The 22,759-nt window shown below is 35.1% G+C and overlaps 2 protein-coding genes and 1 pseudogene across 2 annotated transcripts; all 3 read right to left on the bottom strand.

Moving 5' to 3' along the window:
* Positions 1–198: 198 nt before the first annotated feature.
* Positions 199–2,811, bottom strand: LOC125662079 (tripartite motif-containing protein 45-like; annotated as a pseudogene).
* A 4,453-nt stretch (positions 2,812–7,264) lies between these two features.
* On the bottom strand, positions 7,265–8,699 carry LOC125662149 (uncharacterized). Its single transcript, XM_056147418.1, has 2 exons — positions 8,078–8,699; positions 7,265–7,986 (listed from the first exon to the last, which is right to left on the bottom strand). Exons 1-2 carry the CDS (start codon positions 8,697–8,699, stop codon positions 7,265–7,267), a joined length of 1,344 nt encoding a protein of 447 aa, XP_056003393.1.
* Positions 8,700–19,858: 11,159 nt separating this feature from the next.
* LOC125662148 (tripartite motif-containing protein 45-like) lies at positions 19,859–22,131 on the bottom strand. The gene has a single exon (XM_056148110.1). The coding sequence runs from the start codon at positions 21,769–21,771 to the stop codon at positions 19,897–19,899; it is 1,875 nt and encodes a 624-aa protein (XP_056004085.1). The 5' UTR covers positions 21,772–22,131; the 3' UTR covers positions 19,859–19,896.
* Between the last annotated feature and the right edge of the window lie 628 nt (positions 22,132–22,759).

The following is a 22,759-nucleotide window of genomic DNA, read 5'->3' as shown; positions in this document are numbered from 1 at the left end:
AATTTAAGAAAAATAACTTTACAGCTGATATACGTGAGTATACTTGTGAAATAACAATGTTTCCTTGAATGAAGGCAATACTTCCAATGTATGTATAAGACAACTTGCGTGAACACTACAGTTGATTTTTCTTATTTTATTTAAACAAGGTTACAGAAATCTACATTTTATACATTTTCATGATTTTGTAATTGCTACACACACAACAGGTACTCCTATCCTCCATCAGTTTAATAAACACTGACTGTTGAATATCTTCAAATAATTTCAACGAGACAACTTGCATGAACATTAAAGTTCTTTTTTCTTGGAATTGTTTTTTATAGGACATAACTATAGAATTCTACAGTTTATATATTTTCAGAACTTTACAACCATTGTACACACAGCACATACTCCTATCCTCCATTAGTTTAATAAACACTGGCTTCGGAATACCCTCGATAATCCTAACAAGACTGCCAGCGCCAGACAACACGTGGATATTGTCACTTCCTCTAGCGGCAACAAAGATATTACCGACAGAGTCTACATCAAGTCCACGGGGATCTATCATTTTCAGATGTTTATACTGCCAGACGGTGTCTCCCTGGTCCGTGATGGCGGTTACTATATTCAGGAAAAAGTTACTGTACACAAGATTGCCATCTTCTGTTGTACTTATGTTAATAGTACGGCCTTCAACTTTATATTCTTTCAGTTTTTTACCAGACATATCAATTTTATAATCGTATCTCCACATGCTACATAACACGCTCCATTGTGTTTTGTTATTCCATGCACTGATTCGTTTATATTGATACTTCGCAGTTTATGTAAATCAGACAAAGAAAAAACTTCAATAGACTTCGTTCCATAACACGTCACCAGTAGTTCTTCTCCAGCTTGTATTGCTTCAAAAGGGTAACTCAGTCCATCAATGACTTCCGTGGGTTTCCAGTCTTTGTTATAAATAAAACAACGGCCATCAGGCATGTAGTCTGCAAATACAAAGTTACCATTGGACAGAAAATTCCCAGTCCACACAATCGGATTTCCTCCAGCAATGCTGAATTCAGAAACTAAAGATAGCGCAATGTCATGTACATCGTACGTGATGTGACGATCAGACTCAGCATATTCAATATCTCCAAAAGATTCCATATTTCTCACTTCTTTCAAAACCTGTGACTTCTTTTCAGATATCGTTATCTGTTTCTTTGTGAATTTAAACTGTTTCAGCTGTAAGAGCCTCTCTTTCACTCTGTAATAAGTAGTAACCATCTCAGCGTCATTCTCCGTCTCTTTAGCTCTTTCAATATTCCGGCAGCAGTAATTTGTACACTGTATACCATCAGTAAGTACATTTGTAAAATCATTTAACTTCCCCCTTCCTTTCTTTAGTGCACCTGCTACTTCCTCTAAATGTTTGTTCTTCAGTATTTCTAGGTGATCAACAAGTTCCTTGAATTCCCTTTCTGTTTTCTCTATGATTTCGTCCACTGAATTCTCTATTTCTGCTACATTCTTTTCTTGTTCGCTCTTTGCTTTTGTCAGTTTCTTTTCCAGGTTCTTCACATCACCCAAAAGAACATCCAGTTTGTCATTTTCTTTTATATTTTTGGCCGCATCTTCGACAGTATTAACACTTTCGCATTTTCTGTGCTTTGCTCCTATACACACTGAACAACAGGACTGCTGGTGATCGTTACAGAAGAATTTTATTGTTTCCTTTTTATGTTCAGGGCAACCGTGGATATTTCTTGATTCAGGAAATATGTTCTCTGATTTCATCTCGTTTAATTGACATATGGTATGGTCTTTTAAGAGTAATTGCCTTTTGTGATATTTGGTACACATCTTACATAAATATTCAGTACAAGACAAGCAAAACCCGATAGCGTTTTCATTTTCGTTTTCTCGTAAACAGGCATCACATAACTTCCCATCAGGTTTCTTAACGATTGTCTCTAAAACTTCATTCACAGGAAATAGCCCCGCCCACTCGTCTGACTTATCGAAGGCTCCAGGACAGGGTGTGTAATCGCGGCATAATGGACAATTAAATCCCAAACGAGGCTCCGTAGATTTACACACATTAACAATGTACGAAGATAAACAACCGTGACAGAAGGAATGTGTACACGGTAAAAACCTCGGCGACTTGAACTTTTCGAAACATATAGAACACAATGTAACATCCTCCATCGAAGAGCTGTCTAGTGATGTTGCCATCTTTAAATTACAAATCAACTTTCGGTTTCATTTCAAATTCGGCGAACCCGTTGTAACCTCGGTGTTCTGAATTTTCCGAAACAATTGGAACACAGCATGATGTCTGTTGATGACGTGTCGATTGTCGACATTGTCATTTCCTACAAGCACAAAAGGCACACATTTCACCGTCCTTGTAGATCTAGAGTCTAAACTGTCCGCAACATCGATGTGCATAAACTGTCTCCAGAAATGAGATAAAACTGTGACGTAGGCAGAGAAGTCAGAAAGATGGAAAGCTATGCGGAACATAAGTAGTCCTAATCTGAATTTAACGGAGGGGGGGGGGGCTAAGGTTTAAATTCGATTTATATACAGGCTAATTTAATACAGTGATACGTGGATGACAGCTCTATATGATATTCCAAGATTAGAAATACTAAATTTAGACGCAAACGCAGTTTTTAGAATTTCGGAACTTCCTAAAAATGTATATACCAAGGGCGGATCCAGGAATTGTTGTTATGGAGGCGCAAGTTAATGAGGCAGGGGGTCTGGTGACCACGTTGGTGGAGACCAAGGGTGCGAAGCCCCCGGGAGCTCTTGGAATTTTACAGATTTTTTTACCGCATGAAATATGTCTCTTATGTAGTCATTTGAAATACTATTTCTAGTCATTTTATATGAGGTGAAATTAATGAAATGACGCAGATTTTAATATAGGATTAAACATTCTTTTTGAAGAATTTATCGATGTGTAACTTCGGACATTTACTCACAAACTGAATAAAAGTGCGATGCAGTTATATGTTAAGTTTGTGAGTAAAATATCCAGAGTTTACACATCGATACATTCTTCAAAAAGAATGTTTGATTCTTATAATTCCAATTCATTTACTTTATTAACAATTGCAAAAATTTGAATAGTTTTTCCGCACTATGTTATTTGTTTTCAGGTGTGTGTATGAATACATCGCTTTTTCCGATTTATTGATGTGTAAAGTCTTGTTCAGCTTTATTTTTGTTAAATCAAAACATACTATAATAAATAACATTGGAATTATAGGCCGGCAATTGGGTATAAAAGCAGCCAATCGGTGAAAATGGTGGAATATATTAATTTTCTGGTCACATTAAGATTGCAACACTTATTTTGCAACAATAAAGATTGAGCTGTTGTTCAGAAATTTTAAAATGGGTATGCTTGTTCCCTTCATAACTGCATATATTGGCCATATCTATTTCAGATATAAATTCTCATGAAGTTTTGATTTTTGCCTAAAAAATTGAAGCAGGGCTAAATTTGTATTTCAAACTAGAGATTGGTAGTTTGTGGATGTGATTATCTTTTGTTATTGTTACACTGGATGTTGACTCAAATGCTTGTAAGAGGGATTGCACCAGAGGAAAGATGGTAATCAACTCACTGTATAACGTATGTGAAAAAAAAACCCACTTACTCAAAGATCATTGGTAAATCCAGATTTTATTTTTTAATTATATATAATCAGATTCCTTTAAAAAAAATGGTTAACTTTATAAAAATAAATCTTTAGGACTGTTCCGTCTGATCGCTGTTTTAGAGTTTTGCAGGATTGCCGGTACCTTTTCTCGAATGATGTCAAGCATGGTGTTTGTCTGATTAAGCAACAATCTCCTAGGCCAGTTGTGTAACTCCCATTGTCTCTCACCAATGATGCCAAATGTCCAAATTGATCAACCATCACTCTAAAATTATTCTCAATCTGGACTCTTACGTGTGAGCATTACAATGTCAAAAGAGACAATCACAGATAGTAGGTCTCCAAATATATCATTATGGACAAAGTGTTTCTTAATAATCCCTGAATGCATATGTCCTACATTGTACAGCTACACCACACCCCCATTCGTCTTATAATTGAAAGGTACCAAGAGGAAAATCATAAGTATTAGTATATCATATTATCTAAAACTACATGTTTTAAAAGACATGGATATAACAATGATGAATTCATTTTGTATTTCCTTGGGTGAAGTTTTGTTAAAGTACAAACATATCCTTTCAGTGCTTCCCAGATCGAGCAGATTGGTAGAAAAATGTGGGGAAACTTTAGTTTATTTTGATAAATCATGTCGGTCTCCCTTTTCAAAATATCTTCTGCTACAGATCACGTGTAGAGTTAAGCATGAGACTGCTGCTGCTTCTAATAACATTGCTAAGCCCTGTCCTCTTGCCATATATGCTTAATTTATCTAGGTTACTCCCGGCCTTTAAGGGTTTGGGAAAAAAACGTAAGTTCTCACAATGAAAGTAATTCAATAAATTAAAAGATTTTGTCATTTATTTCGCCGAGAGTGGAATCAGGTGCCTAGGAGGAGTATGCATCCCCTGTCGACCGTTCTCACCTTATTATTATTGATTATTATCTTATTTGTCAATATCCAACTAAAACCAGCATCACACGTGTTGATACAGATAAACTAATATAAAAATAACCAATAAGACCCAGCATCACACGTGTTGATATAGATAAACTAAAAATAACCAATAAGATCCAGCATCACACGTGTTGATATAGATAAACTAAAATAACCAATAAGATCCAGCATCACACGTGTTGATATAGATACACTAAAATAATCAATAAGATCCAGCATCATGTGTTGATATAGTTACACTAAAATAACCATTATAACAAGATCCAGCATCACACGTATCTATTCACTTCCGTTCCATGTTAATATCCCTACGTAGCTTTCACACAACAAAAACAGTACTACATCAACAATACACAATATAAATAAAGGATATATATCTGAAATAGCACTGACGATTTCTTTGTTTCATGCCTATCAGACAGTGATTGAGATATAAACATTGTTTTAAACAGAAAACTATTACCATTGCAAAATCCGAACATACAGACTAGCAGTGTGTATACGAGTTTAATGTTTTATCCTGTCTGGGACTACGAGGCAGTTCCATGACATTTTCTCTTGAGTTTTCTCACTTTGTACATATAACTGTCAATAGTATACATACAAACATTGACATGATGTATATCACGTTAAATTTTATTTATCTGTTCATTTTTAGTTCAGTTTTGTTTTGTCAAACCAAACGTAGCTTTATCCTGCTTGTGGCCTCTTTTAAATTGTAAATGCCCCTTTATTAAACCCCAATCTATTGGAGCAAAAAACCGCCAGTCCGTGCTCTCAGTAGGAACCGAGATGTTATGCAGGATGGGCAAATTCATCTTAGCACGCTTTCACCAGAATGTTGTGACAGCAATTACAAAATAACTATTGCAGACACTTTGACTTTGTTGTAAATGTTGCCCGTTTTCAGCTTGTTCTGAGGTGACTTTTATGTAACGATCTTTATATAGTATTGTTTTTTTTTGTTAAAAAGGTCCTAAAGCTTATCTTTATTTAGTTATGTGTTTTGTGATTGTTTCAATACCGGTTTTCTTTTTCATAAACGTGTTCGCTAGATAGTCCTGTTTGTAAAGTTACGGCGTGTAGTACTGGCCATAATTGTTTCGCTGTAAGAATCGTATTGTGTAACTCATATGCATATAATTGCTAGAGTTTTGTGTATCTTGTTATAGTATGAATTAACTAATATGTATAGCGGTGTATGGTGGGATTTATCCATGGATAATGTAAAGTAAGGTTTCAACCTGAATACCTGTGTGTATGTGTACGTTTATATGTCTTTATTGTCGTAGATGCTACCTTGTAGTGTGTACCAAGTACACGTATACCAATTACAACAGTATGGAAACCAAACAATGGGTTGCATCGATATGTGTGTTGTATCTACGTATGACAGCAGTCATAAGCATAGTGGATCTGAGTTTAAGTCAGACGCCTTTGAGGAAGTTGAGGCTGAACGCCATAAACCGGGATCAGAAACTTAAATTTTAGTTGTATACCAAATAAATATGCAATTTGTTTCTGTGATTTTATCATTTCTCCCATTCTAGCAAGGTTATCCGTGAAAATGTAACACATGCAACATTAAATTATTCCTAGGACATGAAAACAGAAAGAATGACAAACTGTAATGATTTAGAATATTATGTAGAATGAAAAATGTCAACATGTTCTGTCCCACATGAAGAAAAATTCAAATTATCATCACACATCAGTCCATTCCCGTCAGTATGTTGTCCACGACATTTATCAGATGTTTACTCCTGTATTCAATGGTTATATCACTACATACATGTAACCTATTATTTCCTACACCGTTTGTGACGTCACAAATAAACGTCAATTTTACATGTCAGGAAGTAAAATTCTCAACAATACAGCAACATAAATGAATAGCCTTAGGGGTTAACATGTGATAAAAAGAATATCTTATGGTTTGTGTCTGAGGGAGAGAAAACACACAACTCGTTGAATATAAGTCGCATCAAATCACGAATTATGTGAGATCCCATATATCTAGCATTGTATCCATAGTTTAAAGCATTGACACAGGAGCAAATCTTCACATTAACTTCAATAACAGAATTAATTGGACAATTAGATAGACCAGACCAAATATTGTTTATGCTAAAACAAATCCAAAATCTGTGATCCCCTACATATGTAAATAAAGATGCATCATAATTGGGTGCCTACTGTCGTCTCTACCATTATTTTGGATAGCAGTAGTGAAAGAGAAAAATAAAAGTGTAAAAGTTATGAATTAAACGGATGAGTTCCACCCCTTTAAGAAATCAGAGTTTCGGCAAATTTATTTAGGCAATTTTAGTTTATAAGTTTTAAGTCTCAATATTCCACCGTCACTTCTCCATACCATCCACGGTATTTATTATGTTGAAAGTTAAGTTTGAATTTTCCATTCCTTATCAAGAATTTTAGGCTAACCTTTGCTTTTATCTGAAAAACGGTGGTATGTACATGTAATTTAAGGCAGAAAAAATACAGCTGATACTCATTAGTATTCTTGTGAGATAACAAAGTTTCCTAGAATGAAGGTAATACTAGCAATGTATATGGATAAGACAATTTTCATATAAACATTAATGTTGATTTTTTTCTGAATATTTTATTACGACAAAATTAACAAAATCTACAGTTTATACACTTTCATGATTTCGCGATTGCTACACACACAACATATACTCCTCTCTTCCATTAGTTTAATAAACATTGGCTGTGGAATATCCTCGATAATCCTAATGAGACTGCCAGCGCCAGACAACACGTGAATATTGTCACTTCCTCTAGCGGCAACAAAGATATTACCGACAGAGTCTACATCAAGTCCACGGGGTACTTTCATTTTGATATGTTTATACTGCCACACGGTGTCTCCCTGGTCCGTGATGGCGGTTACTGTATTCAGGGAACAGTTACTGTACACAATATGTCCATCTTTTGTTGTACTTATGTGAATATTGTAATTGCCTTCGACTTTATATTCTTTAAGTTTTTCACCAGACAGATTCAATTTTATAATCTTATTTCCACATCCCACATAACACGCTCCATTGAGTTTTGTTATTCCATACACTGTTTTGTTGATATTGATACTTTGCAGTTTATGTAAATCAGACAAAGAAAAAACTTCTATAGACTTCGTTCCATCACACGTCACCAGCAGTTCTTCTCCGGAGTGTATTGCTTCAAAAGGGTAACTCAGTCCATCAATGACTTCCGTGGATTTCCAGTCTTTGTTATAAATAAAACAACGGCCATCAGGTATGTAGTCTGCAAATACAAAGTTACCATTGGACAGAAAATTCCCGGTCCACACAATCGAATTTTCTCCATCAATGCTGAATTCATTAACTAAAGATAACGCAATGTCATTTACATCGTACGTGATGCGAAAATCAGATTCAGCATATTCAATATCTCCAAACGATTCCATATTTCTCACTTCTTTCAAAACTTGTGACTTTTTTTTGAGATATCGTTATCTGTTTCTTCGTGCATTTAAACTGTTTCAGCTGTAAGAGCCTCTCTTTCACTCTGTAATACGTCATCACCATTTCAGCGTCATTCTCAGTCTCTTTAACTCTTTCAATATTCCGGCAGCAGTAATTTGTACACTGTATACCATCAGAAAGTACATTTGTACATTCACTTAACTTCCCCCTTCCTTTCTTCAGCGCACCTGCAACCTCATCTAAATGTTTGTTCTTCAGTATTTCTAGGTGATCAACACATTCCTTGAATTCCCTTTCTGTTTTCTCTATGATTTCGTCCACTGAATTCTCTATTTCTGCTACATTTATCTCTTGTTCGCCCTTTGCTTTTGTCAGTTTCTTTTCCAAGTTCTTCATATCACCCAAAAGAACATCCAGTTGGCGATTTTGTTTTATATTTTTTGCCGCATCTTCAACAGTATCAATACTTTCGCATTTTCTGTGCTTTGTTCCTATACATGTTGAACAACAGGACTGCTGGTGATCGTTACAGAAGAATTTGACAGTTTCCCTTTTATGTTTTGGGCAACTATGGATATTTCCTGATTCGGGAAATATGTTGCCAGATTTCATCTCGTTCAATTGACATATGGTATGATATCTTGAGAGCAATTACCTTTTGTGATATTTGGTACACATCTTGCATAAATATTCAGTCCAATACAAACAAAACCCGATAGCATTTTCACTTTCGTTTTCTCGTAAACAGGCATCAGATAATTTCCCATCAGGTTTCATAACGATTGTCTCTAAAACTTCATTCAACGGAAATAGCCCCGCCCGTGCATCTGGCTTATCAAATGCGCCAGAACAGGGTATGTACTCGCGGCATAATGGACAATTGAATCCCAAACGAGGCTCCGTAGATTTACACACATTGTCAATGTAAGAAGATAAACAACCGTGACAGAAGGAATGTGCACACGGTAAAAACCTCGGCGACTTGAACTTTTTGAAACATATATAACACAATGTAACATCCTCCATCGAAGAACTGTCTAGTGATGTTGCCATCTTTATAAATTAAAAATCAACTTTTCTTTTCATTTCAAATCCGGCGAATCGGCGTCTAAATTTTCCAAAACAAATGGAATACACCGTAATGTCTATAAATGAACTATTGTCTGTTGATGTTGTAATTGTCAACAAGCACATACCAAACAAATAATTTCAATGTCCTTCCTGTGGAGAGAGATTATGGAGAAAACTTTCATTCACACTGTGTCACGGGTCACGGGACAAGACTGTGGCGTAGATCTTTAATGGGAAGTATAGTGTCATGAACATGGAAGCCCATGTGAGGCAAGAGTAATGAAATGAAAACAGTCTCTGCTTGAAGGCTTTTAGTTTAGTAGATGTAGAGTGTGTTTGTATGTATATTATGTATTGTTTATTCTTTTAAAGGTTTTTATAGTATACATGTACAACGTCATTGAATACTAAGTACAATTGGGCATTAAATGAAATAAAAACAGTTTATGTTTCAATGTAATGCTACGTGAGTGACAGTTAAGGTGTTCTTTTTCTGAGATTAGAAATATTAACGTTTGATGTGCATGGAGGTTTCGAAATATCGGCGCTTTCTAAAAGTAAACGGTGGCGAATGTAGACATAATTTAAAGATCCAGGCCTCAACACCACGTATCGAAGTTTTGCGAGGAGGGCTGACTCGTACAGTCAACGGCTGACTTGGACATTTAAATCTGCGCATTGTATTGAATCAGGAAATCGTAAAACGTATTTAATGTCGAATGGTTGGTATAGTATTGCGGTAGGCCCGTTACATTTTAAACCATTTGAAACTATTTGATTTGCCTGAGTTAAAATAAACCCACAAGGCCATTATTTCAGGGGTTTTTTTGCATGCATACATATATGGACAATTTTAACTCGCACAGATACCACGATTGATGTTCAAGTTTTCCAACGTCAATGCATTATTATGAATCGAATGTAAGTTTATAGTTTAGAGATTTGTTGGCAGTAAATGTTGTTGATATAAAAATTGCTGTTTAGCTCAAAAAATGAAATGGCCAATGCAAGGTTTGATTACTTATTATTCAAAGTATTTTGTATATTGTGGCAAATGTAAAACATAGGTTACCAATTTTAATGCACCAGATGCGCATTTCGACAAAAAATGTCTCTTCAGTGATGCTCAACGAAAATGTTTGAAATCCGAAATAGCGATAAATTGCTAGAGCTATTTTAGCTATTTTAATGTAGATTCAATCCGCATTTGTTAAATAACTTTGTTAACACTTGCAGAAATGTGTACAAAGTAAAAAGGCAGTTAGCATTTACAAATGATTATGGTGATGTTTTTGAGATGAAATGAAATGCATTTCAAAGATTTCTGATGATCTAGGATATATATGTAATTGTATACATTAGGATTAGACGAATTTGTTTCCACTTTTTTTGGCACGCTGTTTTTGGCTATAATAGCTCTAAAACTTCATTATTATTTCGAATTTCAAACATTTCGGTTGAACATCACTGAAGAAACATTATTTGTCGAAATGCGCATCTGGTGCATCAAAATTGATACCGTATAAATTTTACATATGGAAGTTCTGCGAGGAGGGCTGATTCGTACTGTCAGCAGCTTACTTGGACATTTAAATCTGCGTATTGTATTGAAACAGGAAATCGTTAAACATATGCAATGTCGAATTGTTGGTATATTATTGCGGTATGCCCGTTGCGTTTTAAACCATCTGAACTTCTTTGATTTGTCTGACAATTGTCAAAATAAACCCACAAGGTCATCAAATCAGTCGTTATTTTTCAAACATACATATATGTAAAATTTTGACTGGCACATATACTTCGATTCATGTTAAAGTTGTTTTTTTTTTTTAAGCCAATGCATTATTATGAATCGAATGTAAGTTTATTAGACTATGCGTTTTGTGAAAATGTTATTTTAATGTAAAAGAATATGCAGTCCTGGTTTAGGGATTTTTTTGGCAGTAAATATTGTTGTTGATAAAACTAACTTTTTGCTGGTTAGCTCAGAAAATGAAATGATCAATTCAATTGATTATTATTTAAAGTATTTGTATATCGTTGCAAATATAGAGCCATTCCGCATTTGTTGAAAAACTTTGTTAACACTTCCACAAATTTGTACAACGTAGAAAGGCAGTTAGCATTTAAAAATGGTTATGTTGATGTTTTTGTGAAGAAATGGAATCTGTGACATGAATTTATAGTTTTATATAATGTAAGAGATATATGTAATTGTGTACATTAGCATTCGTGTATTTAAGGTATTATCAATGTGATAACAGTACATTTGATATACATGTACATTTGACAAGCTATCAGATTAACATTAATCTGTACATGTCATAAGCCAGAGAAACTTCATTCTTTTCTATCCTTTTTCTTCTTTTTCTATCTTTGAATGAATGCATATTAGAGTGGATGTGTGAGTAGATGTTAAATAAAATACCCGTACCTTCTAGTTAGGTGCGTTTTAAAGGCATAATGACAAATCCTGACTGTCATTATATGAATAAATATTGTGTGTGAAAAAGAAGTACTTTGAGTGTTTGTTCATTACAAAAATGTATAAATTTGTTATACAGCTTTATTCAGTGATCCACACATATACAACACAAAGCAACCTAAACGTACAAGAAGTTCGGAATCACATATATATATCGATTCAGCTTCAGATCTGTAGCTCTCTGGGAAATAACCCGTTATAAAATCCTTCAAATCACAGCGCGCGATTGAGGCCTGATATCGCTTTAATCTGTCATCGCCATCGTATAATATAAAAAAGATTCCGAACATTTTCTCCACTACACTTGAGTCCAAACATTCGCGTATTTTACGTCCAGTGTTTGTGTTTATTATGAATGAACACCGAATACGTACATATTGGATACAATGGATAGATACAAAGATCAAGGGGGGTCAAATTGAGTGTTAACTGACATAGCTGCGTCTACAAACAAAAATGTTTGAAGCTATGGTGTAATTTCGGTTGACAGGAGGCTTTAATGGATGTTTGAAGGTGAGTTTGAATAAAAATATATTGCGGAAACATGTAAGGAGCTTTTGTATTAATTCTTTGAGACGGAGATGCAAGAATATAGCGATTTGCAGCTTCAACTGTCAGGAAAATTTCTGTGCAATGAATCGAAAGTTCTTCTGAGAGATGGATCTATAGCTCTCGTCCGCCTCCGTAATTTCTTGAAGAGCTAAAGATATGAAGCTACATATATATATATTTTGAAAAATTAATTGCAAACTTCGTAATGCCACACCTGACAAAAACTGAATGTAGCAAAGGCGTAACACAAGGAATGCTTGTATATACACTGAGAGCTATCCTTCTACCAAATGAAAAAACAAAAAACAAACATTTACAAAATTCAAAATTTTAACCTAAATTTGAGAGAGGAATAACACAGGCTGATAAAATGGTTTAATAGCCACTTTTTCTAGAAACTACATTATCAAAGAGATTTTCTATACATTGAACAGCACCAGAAAGATACTCGTAGACATATATCAAATGTAAAGCTGACAACTTACAGATACTAGGCGAATATCATATAAAGTACTGAGTCTATAGAAAAAAAACAACGTCTCAGGCTTTGAGATTTCGGGCTTGAGAGACAGAGTACCACGAGTAATACCATAAACCGACCTGAAATCCACCCATTATTTACAACTTAGATACCCGTCGTTATGCAAAAAATTACTTCCCTAGTGTATTGGTCCCCCACTTATTTACAAAACTTGGGATTCATTACTTGCATTGGGTACATTTGAAATACCCCATTACATCCTGTGTGCATTTCAAAAGACATCATGGAATGCGTTGATTTACAAAATGTTGTTCACAGGAAGATCATTACCCTGAAACTACAAAGGCTATCACAGAAAAAGCAGTAGGATATGTAAATTCAAATAAATGTGTAGGTATATGCATCAATCGCATGGATACAACCCAAGATTAGATGTATAGCTGCACAAAATCAGCGTAGTTAAGGATTGAATGGGTACATTTTTACATTCTCCAGCGTTTTACAAGTGATATTTCATTTGTTCATGATGCATTAGTTGGCTAGCTACACGTTGTAATGCGTGGACAATTTGAGGATTACTGTACATTGTCTTAATTCATCGCTTAATTCATATCTAAGCAAGTACTAAAGGTGCTTTAATTTTGCAGGACTAATTTTTCGCGAGTTTTATCGTTCAATATTTCACGATTGTTTGAATTTCGTAGATTAACACCTTCGAATATTTCGTCTTTACTCCCTAATCAATGTTTCCTAGGATTACCTCCCGTGTTTTGTATAAAACATACTACATGCGTTTTTACCTTCGGATAAGTTTTCACTATTGCTGATAATGAGTTTTCCCTTCAGCTATTAAGATAGAAAATATCACTTGTAATTTTATTTTTTGTTCAGTAGTATTTTCTAATGCAAGAGGTCGTTTACATCTGGTCATTGATGTCACTTCACTATTTCTTAAGAAAGAACAACCCTCAAGGGTTAGTGCTCCTCCCTAGTCAATTCTACCTTGATTCTCGCAAGATAGATGACCCTGAAGATGTAGGAATCGCAGCCGTACACAATAACTACGTGGAAAAAAGAACTCAAGATTCTGTTGAGAAAACGTAACTAGGGATTATACGATGCATATTCACCCGAGACATGTTAAAGAATAACTAAATATGTCATAGATAATGGACCATCAAAAGTTACACGTGATTTTGCAAATAGATATAGACAAGGGTACAGTTAAGGGTATCCGAAAGTCTCTTTCGTGCTGCGCCTTTAATAAAAACGATATAAATCTCGAAAATTCTCCCCATCGACGTCCCTTGAATTTGGGAAAATACAATGCACACATGTGCGTTTGAAAGTGTTGTTAATGCACAAATTGTAATCACAGGTGCATGGGGTTTTATGTATAAAAAATAAGAACATTTTATCTGAATCACTATCAACAGTGACAAGTTAAGATCATTACTCTCGAGAATAAGTTTTAGAAAGCGGAAGGCCACCAAAGGCATAAATACGTTGCCAACTGACTTTGAACGAATTTACTCTAAAGCCAAAAACTTAACATTTCTGGCTCACTTGTAATTAATTGGAACCAGACTGGTGTCAGCATCATTCCATGTGGGTAATGGACAATAGAGCGAGCAGGTAAAATCTTGTTTCAACAATAACTGTTCAGTTACCGTTTAGCGGGGTTTTTTTTCGCGGGTTTGAAATTTAGCGATTACTGGTTCAAAGATATGCTAATACTAATACTTTTTGTGTAATAAGTTTTGGCGGACAAGGAAGTTCTATCGCTCTTGCAAATGCTGAAGTCGCAATTGAGTGCATAGTTGACGAGTGAAATTTTGGCGGAAAGCTATTTAACCGCTAAAATAAGCCAAATTTATCACCTCGCGGAAAATCCCCGCTATGCGGTATTTTTTTATGATTTTATCATTATGTCATCTACTAATCAAATAATTTAAGAACTATTAAATGAGAAATAGTTGTGCACTTTTCTTAAAGTCTTAAATTAGTAAATGACACATATATTGAAAATTAAAGCATTTAACAGGTTCAAAACAACTCTAATTAAAGGATATGACGACAAACGCCAGATAACAACTTTAGTATCAGTTGTTTTTTACAAAGTGACTACTAAAAATGCCACTTTCGTCATACTTTCCTAACTGAATGAAATTCATTTGAGAACGTCCTAAACTGAGTCGTTACGTGGAAAATATAATTTGCCGAGCATGACTTCTCCTTGAATCAAAAAGCACCTTGCAATTTTCATCTTTTTAAAGAACGATGGGACAAAGACTTTTTTTAAACTTCTTGATGAAAAGGGCATTATAGTTGTTTTGTACCGAAACCTGCACTGACTGCCTCTAACCTCTTTCTGTACAAATTAATATTGATTTTAAGTCTCTGCTCAAAACAGAATTTCAATATTATTACGCAAGTCAAGTCGAACGAAATCTTAAAGATGGGTCCTATATTGAAGTTCTAGAAATTGACATCAAATTATTTTTGATTAAACCCCTTCAGGTTAAGTGGTTTGTGCAGACTGTCGAGTATCTATCAAAACAAAATTATCTGATCAAAGGTGCATTTGTATTTGTTGGCGTTTAAATATGTCTGTGTGCTGAGGGGTGTAACTACCCTTACTAATATTGACTGCTAACAGTGATTGAATGCTACTTTGTGCATATTTTGTAGTTTCGTGTTTGAAAAACGCTATAACCTAATTGTTTCTAAATGTACTTAATATATAATGAATGCACATAATAAAGATAGCTTTGTCCATACCTCTGTATTTTAAATAATAATCATCAGCAAGTATTTTTATATATTCAATATCAAGTGCAGTAGATATACTGAGCTAGAAACATTACCTTCAGATGAAATCATACCCCCAAAGACTTTGAACAGCACTTTGCGATGGTTTTATTTTTTGCAATCTTTAATATAATCGCCAATATCGTGAAAAATAAACCGAAGTAAATATGTCCCGCTTTATAGTTTCATGGAAAGATTTCGTTTATCAAGTTCGTGTACAGCCGTTAATTCTAAAAGTCATCTCTTCTCGCAAAAGTTCAGTGAGAATAGGTTCAAATCTAAATTGCGAATCCAACTATTTTTTAAAATAATTTTGACAAACAAATGAAATGTTCAGTATATGTTTGTATTTGACCTTGTTTACTTCATAAACCAGTACTTGTTTAAAATGCCCGTGCTAGATAAATCTACGGGTATAATGTAAAACTTATACGGTACCAATTTTGATGCACCAGATACCCATTTCGACAAATAATATATCTTCAGTGATGCTCGACCGAAATGTTTTAAATCGAAATAACTATGAAGTATTAGAGCTATTTTAGGGAAATACAGAGTGCCAAAAAGTGAAATCAAATTCGTCTAGGGATAAGAGCTATGCGTGAGGGAGATAATCTTTAATCTTGAAATGAATTTCTAAATTTTATAACAGCAATTAAATATACATCCGTATTTTAAAGTTAGTAACGGAGTACTTAGCTACTGGGCTTTAGGACCCTCGGGGACTAACAGTCCACCAGCAGAGGCCTCGACCCAGGGGTCATACTGTAAAATTTATACTGTACCAAATTTGATGCACCCAAATCCAATCTAAGATTGATGACTGCTTGTTATCTTTACTGTTCACGATGTTGAGGCATGGGTCTTAGGGAACGAGGATTGTTATTTTTCTGACATGAAAAAAAATATTATGAAGTTAAATTGGTTGAAAATGATTTCTTTTTAAGTGCACTTTAGAACTGCACTGAATGTCATTGTGAAGCACCTCATGAACCAAGCTATTTCGTGATACACTTATAACATGAATGAAAGCTCAGGTCAAGGACGTGTCTCCCTGTCCCTACCCATCTTAATAAAAATCTTTGCTGATTTCATCCATTTTGTTAGATATAGAAAATAACATTTTTACGTTCGATTAACAACCTCCTTAGAGATATTTCGACGTCAGTCTTGATCTAGATATCTCTAGATGTATCTTTATCTATCCGTGTCCAGTATCTACTTTTTTTAAAATTGGGAATCGTTGAACCTCAAGTAATTTTCAGCCCAACAGAGAGGATCACGATTCTCGTTTAAAGACAATGTAACCTTTTCGAATTAAAATATTCCAACGAGAAGGAGAGGGTTGAAATCCTTGAAATACCTCAGATCTTCCACTGCACTGTAGAAGAATAACAAAATTCGAGATACTTAAAAAACTTGATAGAGAGGAAAGATAAGTATCACCTGGTGTTGATATTTCCCATCCGAGTTAACACATCAGGAGATATTCCGCATATGACCATTTTTTTAAACAAGGGAAGACCTCACAGTGATCAATGTAAAATTTATACGGTACCAATTTTGATGCACCAGATGCACATTTTCACAAATGGTATCTCTTCAGTGATTCTCAACCGAAATTTGTGAAATCTGAAATAACATTTTTTGTACGATCGTACGAGTTATTTTAGGGAAAAACTGAGTGCAAAAAAGTGGAGTCAAATTCGTCTTATTATAAGAGCTATGCATGAGGGTTTTGAAATGAATTTCTAAATTTTATCACAGCAATCAAATATACATCCATATTTTCAAGCTAGTAACGAAGTACTTAGCTACTGGGCTGTACGACCCTCGGGGACTAATAGTCCACTAGCAGAGGCCTCGACCCAGGGGTCATAATGTAAAACTTATACGGTACCAATTTTGATGTACTAGCTAACAGTCCACCAGTCCACCAATCTCATGAATTCTTTTGAATCAAAATGTTCCAAAGAAAAGGGAGGGAGTGCAGTCATTGAAACACGTCACATACCCCTCTCCACTGTACAAGAATTACAAACCCGAGATACATAAGAAGTTTTAAAAGAAGAGAGAAAAAGATAAATATAACGTGGTGTTTATGGACATACTTTTTAAACATAACCAACCACTTGTTAATCCATTTACAGCGGGTCGAAGAAATTAGGGATTTTGCCGATCTAATTTGATCCATGCATTTTTTTAATATATACATATATTACATATACATACATATTACGAAGTTACATATTTCCACGTGTTACTTAGTATGCAACAAATACAAGAACGATATAGCAATAGGTATAAAGGTTTACTATTTGGCATCTGTGTCCTCAATCAGCTGATCGGTGACCTGATTCAGTTTCGTTACGCTGATTTTAGATGAGCACGTTTAAATTTTACGAACCTGTTGAAAAAATGCTGACATCGTCTAGTAAGATTTGGCTTTCAGCTTCATTTCATTGTTGCTCTTCCGTTTTAAACGCTTAATAGTAGGTATTTTAATAACAATATGATTCAAGATAAATGAGGCGTTTTTGCAAATCTGAAAATACCAGGCTATAATACCTGAATATGTGTATTTTTAATATTTTTTTCCAAAATGAAAATAGGGCATGGTGATATCGTTTTAAGAGCAAAATCGATATTTTCCAAGCGAAAAGGGCACAACGCTGGATAAGGGCACGAATAAAAAAGCACGCCAAAAAAAAGCACGGTGCCGGAAAAAAGGGGACACGGCACCTCGCCATAATAAAACACTAACAGTGAATAAACCAGGCTTAATGAACACTGGAGACTGTGTAGTTTTCTAAAGACTCGATATCGTGCAGAGATATAGCACAAAATGCACACGAAAACAAATCAAAGGCTATCTATAATCTCATTTCAGCTTTACCTTTTAATCTTCACCTCTAATGTTGGATTCTTAGGAAAGGAACAGCCACCACCAATGTACAAAGTCTTAAGTTTATCAGTTTGCAGGGATTGAAAATGACGCCCATGAACTCCCTTTTGCAAAACTAGCTTCAAAGGCCTGCTTTAGTAAGTCCAGTGCGTTGACGCTTCGTTGCGTAACATACATGTGATACATGTGCGAGGCATTCAACGATAGCATTGTTTATATTTGATCTTCTATCAGAATCGCATTTATTCACATAAAAACAAAGAAAAACAGACATTTTTCTGTTCGATTTCATTGAGCATATTCTCCACTGTCTTGGTAATATATATTTGTTGGAGGGTTTAAAATCTAAAACATATTGTAGATTACCACCATAATCAGTTGTTTCAGACAACAATTCGAAGGAGTCTGTCACCTGAAAAAAATCTTACTGGGTCCGTGCCCGAATACTTTCAGTTTATCAAATTATGTAACTCTGACCCACTAATTAAGAACAACCAGATCTAAACATAACATACACAGATAGACAAGTTAAGTATCCAACCGACAAAGAAATCATTAAATTCTTCATTTTAAAGAAAGAATGTGGGGATTTCCTTGTCGCACACGACAAAATACTTACTCTTATAACACGTTTACTGCTTTATCCAGTGGATATCACCCATCACATAAACATGGTTATTTCACTATGTTTTCATATGCTGTTTGCGATGTCACCAATAAATGTCAATTTTACGTTGTTTGTGTAAAAAATGTCCCGAAGTAAAATTCCCAATACAGTAAAGTAAACAAATAGCCTTAGGGTGTTAACATGTAATTAAAAGAATATCTTATGGTTTGTAGGAAATGGATAGAAAACGCACAGCTCGTTGAATATAAATCATATCAAACCACGAACCACGGGATATCCTATATTTCAAAGATTTTTTTCATAGCTTAGAGCGTTAACAAAGGAGAAAATCTGTATGCTACCTTCAATAACAAAACTAATTGGATAATTAGATAGACCAGACCCAAAATTCCTTACTGAATGTTAAAAATAAATAAATGTTAATAATTTTGAAAATCCAGATTCTGTGACACCCTACAGATGCAAATGAAGATATAATGGGTGACTACTGTCGCCTCCCCATTATGTTGGAAAGCAGTTGTGAATGCGAAGAATGGAGGTGTTAAAGTTATGATTTGAACCAATGAACACCCCACATTCGATTTAAAAAATAGAGTTTAGTCAAAACAAGCTAGGCGATTTTAGTTGATGAAGTCCCAAGATTCCATCGTCACTACACCCATGATTTACTATTTTGTATATTGCTTGTTCATTGTTTTAGGCTAACCTCCGACTGCACTCTATCTTTATTTGGAAATCGAGTCGATAACATGTGCCTGTAATTCAAGACAGAAAAAAAACTCTACAGTTGATACACGTGAGTATACTTGTGAAATAACAATGTCTCCTTGAATGAAGGTGAAACTTGGTATTTTATTAACACAAAATTAACGAACATTACAGTTTATACACTTTCATAAGTTTGCAGTCACTGCACACACAACACAAACTCCTCTCCTCCATTAGTTTAATAAACACTGGTTTTGGAATATCCTCGATAATCCTAATGAGACTGCCAGCGCCAGACAACACGTGGATATTGTCACTTTCTGTAGCGGCAACAAAGATATTACCGACAGAGTCTACATCAAGTCCACAGGGAGTTTTCATTCTGAGATGTGTATACTGCCAGACGGTGTTTCCCTGATCCGTGATTGCGGTTACTGTATTACGGGAATAGTCACTGTACAAAAGATGTCCATCATTTGTTGCACTTATGTTAATATTATTATTGCTTTCAGCTTTATATTCTCTAAGTTTTTTACCGGACATATCAATTTTTATAATTTTATCTAAACATGCTACATAACACGCTCCATTGTACATTGTTATTCCATACACGGTTTCGTTTATATTAACACTTCGCAGTTTATGTAAATCAGACGCAGAAAAGACTTCTATAGATTTCGTCCCTGGAGAGGTCACAAATAGTTCATTTCCGGCTTGTATGACTTCAAAAGGGCTACTCAGTCCATCAATGACTTCCGTGGATTGCCAGTCTTTGTTATAAATAAAACAACGGCCATTAGATTTGCAATCTGGAACTGCAAAGTTACCATTTGACAGAAAATTCCCAGTGTATACATTCGGATTTCCTTCAGTAATGCTGAATTCAGAAACTAAAGATAACACAATGTCATTTACATCGTACGTGATATGACGATCAGACTCAGCATATTCAATATCACCAAAAGATTCCATATTTCTCACTTCTCTCAAAACTTGTGAACTCGTTTCAGATATCGTTATCTGTTTCTTCGTGAATTTAAACCGTTTAAGCTGTAAACGCCTCTCTTTCACTCTGTAATAAGTAGTTACAATTTCAACATCATTATCCGTCTCTTTAGCTCTTTCAATGTTCCGGCAGCAGTAATTTGTACACTGTATACCATCAGTAAGTACATTTGTACAATCACTTAACTTCCCCCTTCCTTTCTTCAGTGCACCTGCTACTTCATCTAAATGTCTGCTCTTCAGTATTTCTAGGTGATCAACAAGTTCCTTGAATTCCCTTTCTGTTTTCTCTATAATTTCGTCCACTGAATTCTCTATTTCTGCTACATGTATCTCTTGTTCGCTCTTTGCTTTTGTCAGTTTCTTTTCCAGGTTCTTCACATCACCCAAAAGAACATCCAGTTGGCCATTTTGTTTTATATTTTTTGCTGCATCTTCAACAGTATCAACACTTTCGCATTTTCTGTGCTTTGTTCCTATACACACTGAACAACAGGACTGCTGGTGATCGTTACAGAAGAATTTGATTTTTTCCTTTTTATGTTCAGGGCAATCGTGATTTTTTCCCGATTCAGGAAATATATTGTCGGATTTCATCTCGTTCAATTGACATACGATATGGTTGCCTGAATGGAATTGCCTTTTGTGATATTTGGTACACATCTTACATAAATATTCAGTACAAGACAAACAAAACCCGATAGCATTTTCACTTTCGTTTTCACGTAAACAGGGGTCACACAGCTTCACATCAGGTTTGTTAACGATTGTCTGTAGAATATCATTAAAAGGGAAAAGTCCTGCCCACTCTTCTGGCTTTTTTAAGTCACCAGGGCTAAGAATGTACTCACGGCATAATGGACAATTGAATCCCAATTGAGGCTCCGTAGATTTACACACATTAACGATGTAGGAAGATAAACACCTGTGACAGAAGGAATGTGTACACGGTAAAAACCTCGGCGACTTGAATTTTTCGAAACATATCGAACACAATGTAACATCCTCCATCGAAGAGCTGTCTAGTGATGTTGTCATCTTTAGATTACAAATCAACTTTCGGTTTCATTTCAAATTCGGTGAACCCGCTGTAACCTCGGAGTTCTATTTTTTTAAACAATGGAATATTACACTGTGGTGTTTGTAGATGAAGTGTCGATTGTCCACGTTGTCATTGCCAACAAGCACATAAAGCATACGTTCCACTGTCCTCCTTGTAGATCTGGATTTTAAAATATCAAAATATCCGAAGTCAACCTCGGCGTGTAGAAACGGGACAAGATCTAGGAACATGGAAACATATGCGGGACATAAATAAATGTAATTTGATTTTGTTAAGGTTTGAATTCTATCGAATATGTAAACATATATATTTTTCAATGCTTATGTATTACTGGAATATAATATATCGATCTTATAAAGGGATTTTTTTCCAAGATTGAGACCATTTAAGGCCGAGTATAGATCTATCTAAAGGTTTGAATTCTAGATAACTAAATAGTGATACTGTTTTCCCTGTACGTCGGGGTTTATAATGTTCGCAACACTTGGGGCGGATCCAGGAATTCCGGTGAGGGGGTGCAACGTTTCTGTGAGGCTTGGGGCCGCCATGAGACCGCTAGTGGGTCAAGAACAAAGCCCTGAAGGAAGTCCAGGGGGCGAAGCCCGCTTGGGGTCCTGGCTGGATTTTACAAATTTTATAAGGTTGAAATATTTCTCCTATGTAGTAATTTTTACTACTTTCTGTAATTTTTACATGTAAAAAGGTAAAATTAATAAAACGACGCTAATATTAAGGGTTTTTGGAAGAAAAAAATGTAAGTTTTCCTATTAAAAGTAATTCAGTAAATGAAAATATTTTGTCAGTTATTCCTACGAGAGTGGAATAATTCCTTCTGTGATCGTTTACATTTTTCTAAACAAGAGACCACAATTTACCTTAAATTTGAAAATGTTAGGGGGGGGGGGGGGGGAGACTGCGCCGCCCTTAAATCCGCCACTGACATCAATGTGCAGAATATAGTCA

The sequence above is a fragment of the Ostrea edulis genome, chromosome 8 (assembly GCF_947568905.1).
Source record: "Ostrea edulis chromosome 8, xbOstEdul1.1, whole genome shotgun sequence".
NCBI lineage: Eukaryota > Metazoa > Mollusca > Bivalvia > Ostreida > Ostreidae > Ostrea > Ostrea edulis.
Note: the sequence above shows the minus strand (reverse complement) of the source record. Positions and strands in the feature narration are given on the sequence as shown.

What these genes read in the sequence shown, in the direction of transcription:
- LOC125662148 (XM_056148110.1), bottom strand. Translation starts at nt 21,771, where the DNA reads ATGACAACATCACTAGACAGCTCTTCGATGGAGGATGTTACATTGTGT.
- LOC125662149 (XM_056147418.1), bottom strand. Translation starts at nt 8,699, where the DNA reads ATGAAATCTGGCAACATATTTCCCGAATCAGGAAATATCCATAGTTGC. An exon ending in AGTCACAAGTTTTGAAAGAA is followed by an intron (nt 7,987 to 8,077) that starts GTGAGAAATATG and finishes CGTTATCTTTAG; the next exon opens with TTAATGAATTCAGCATTGAT.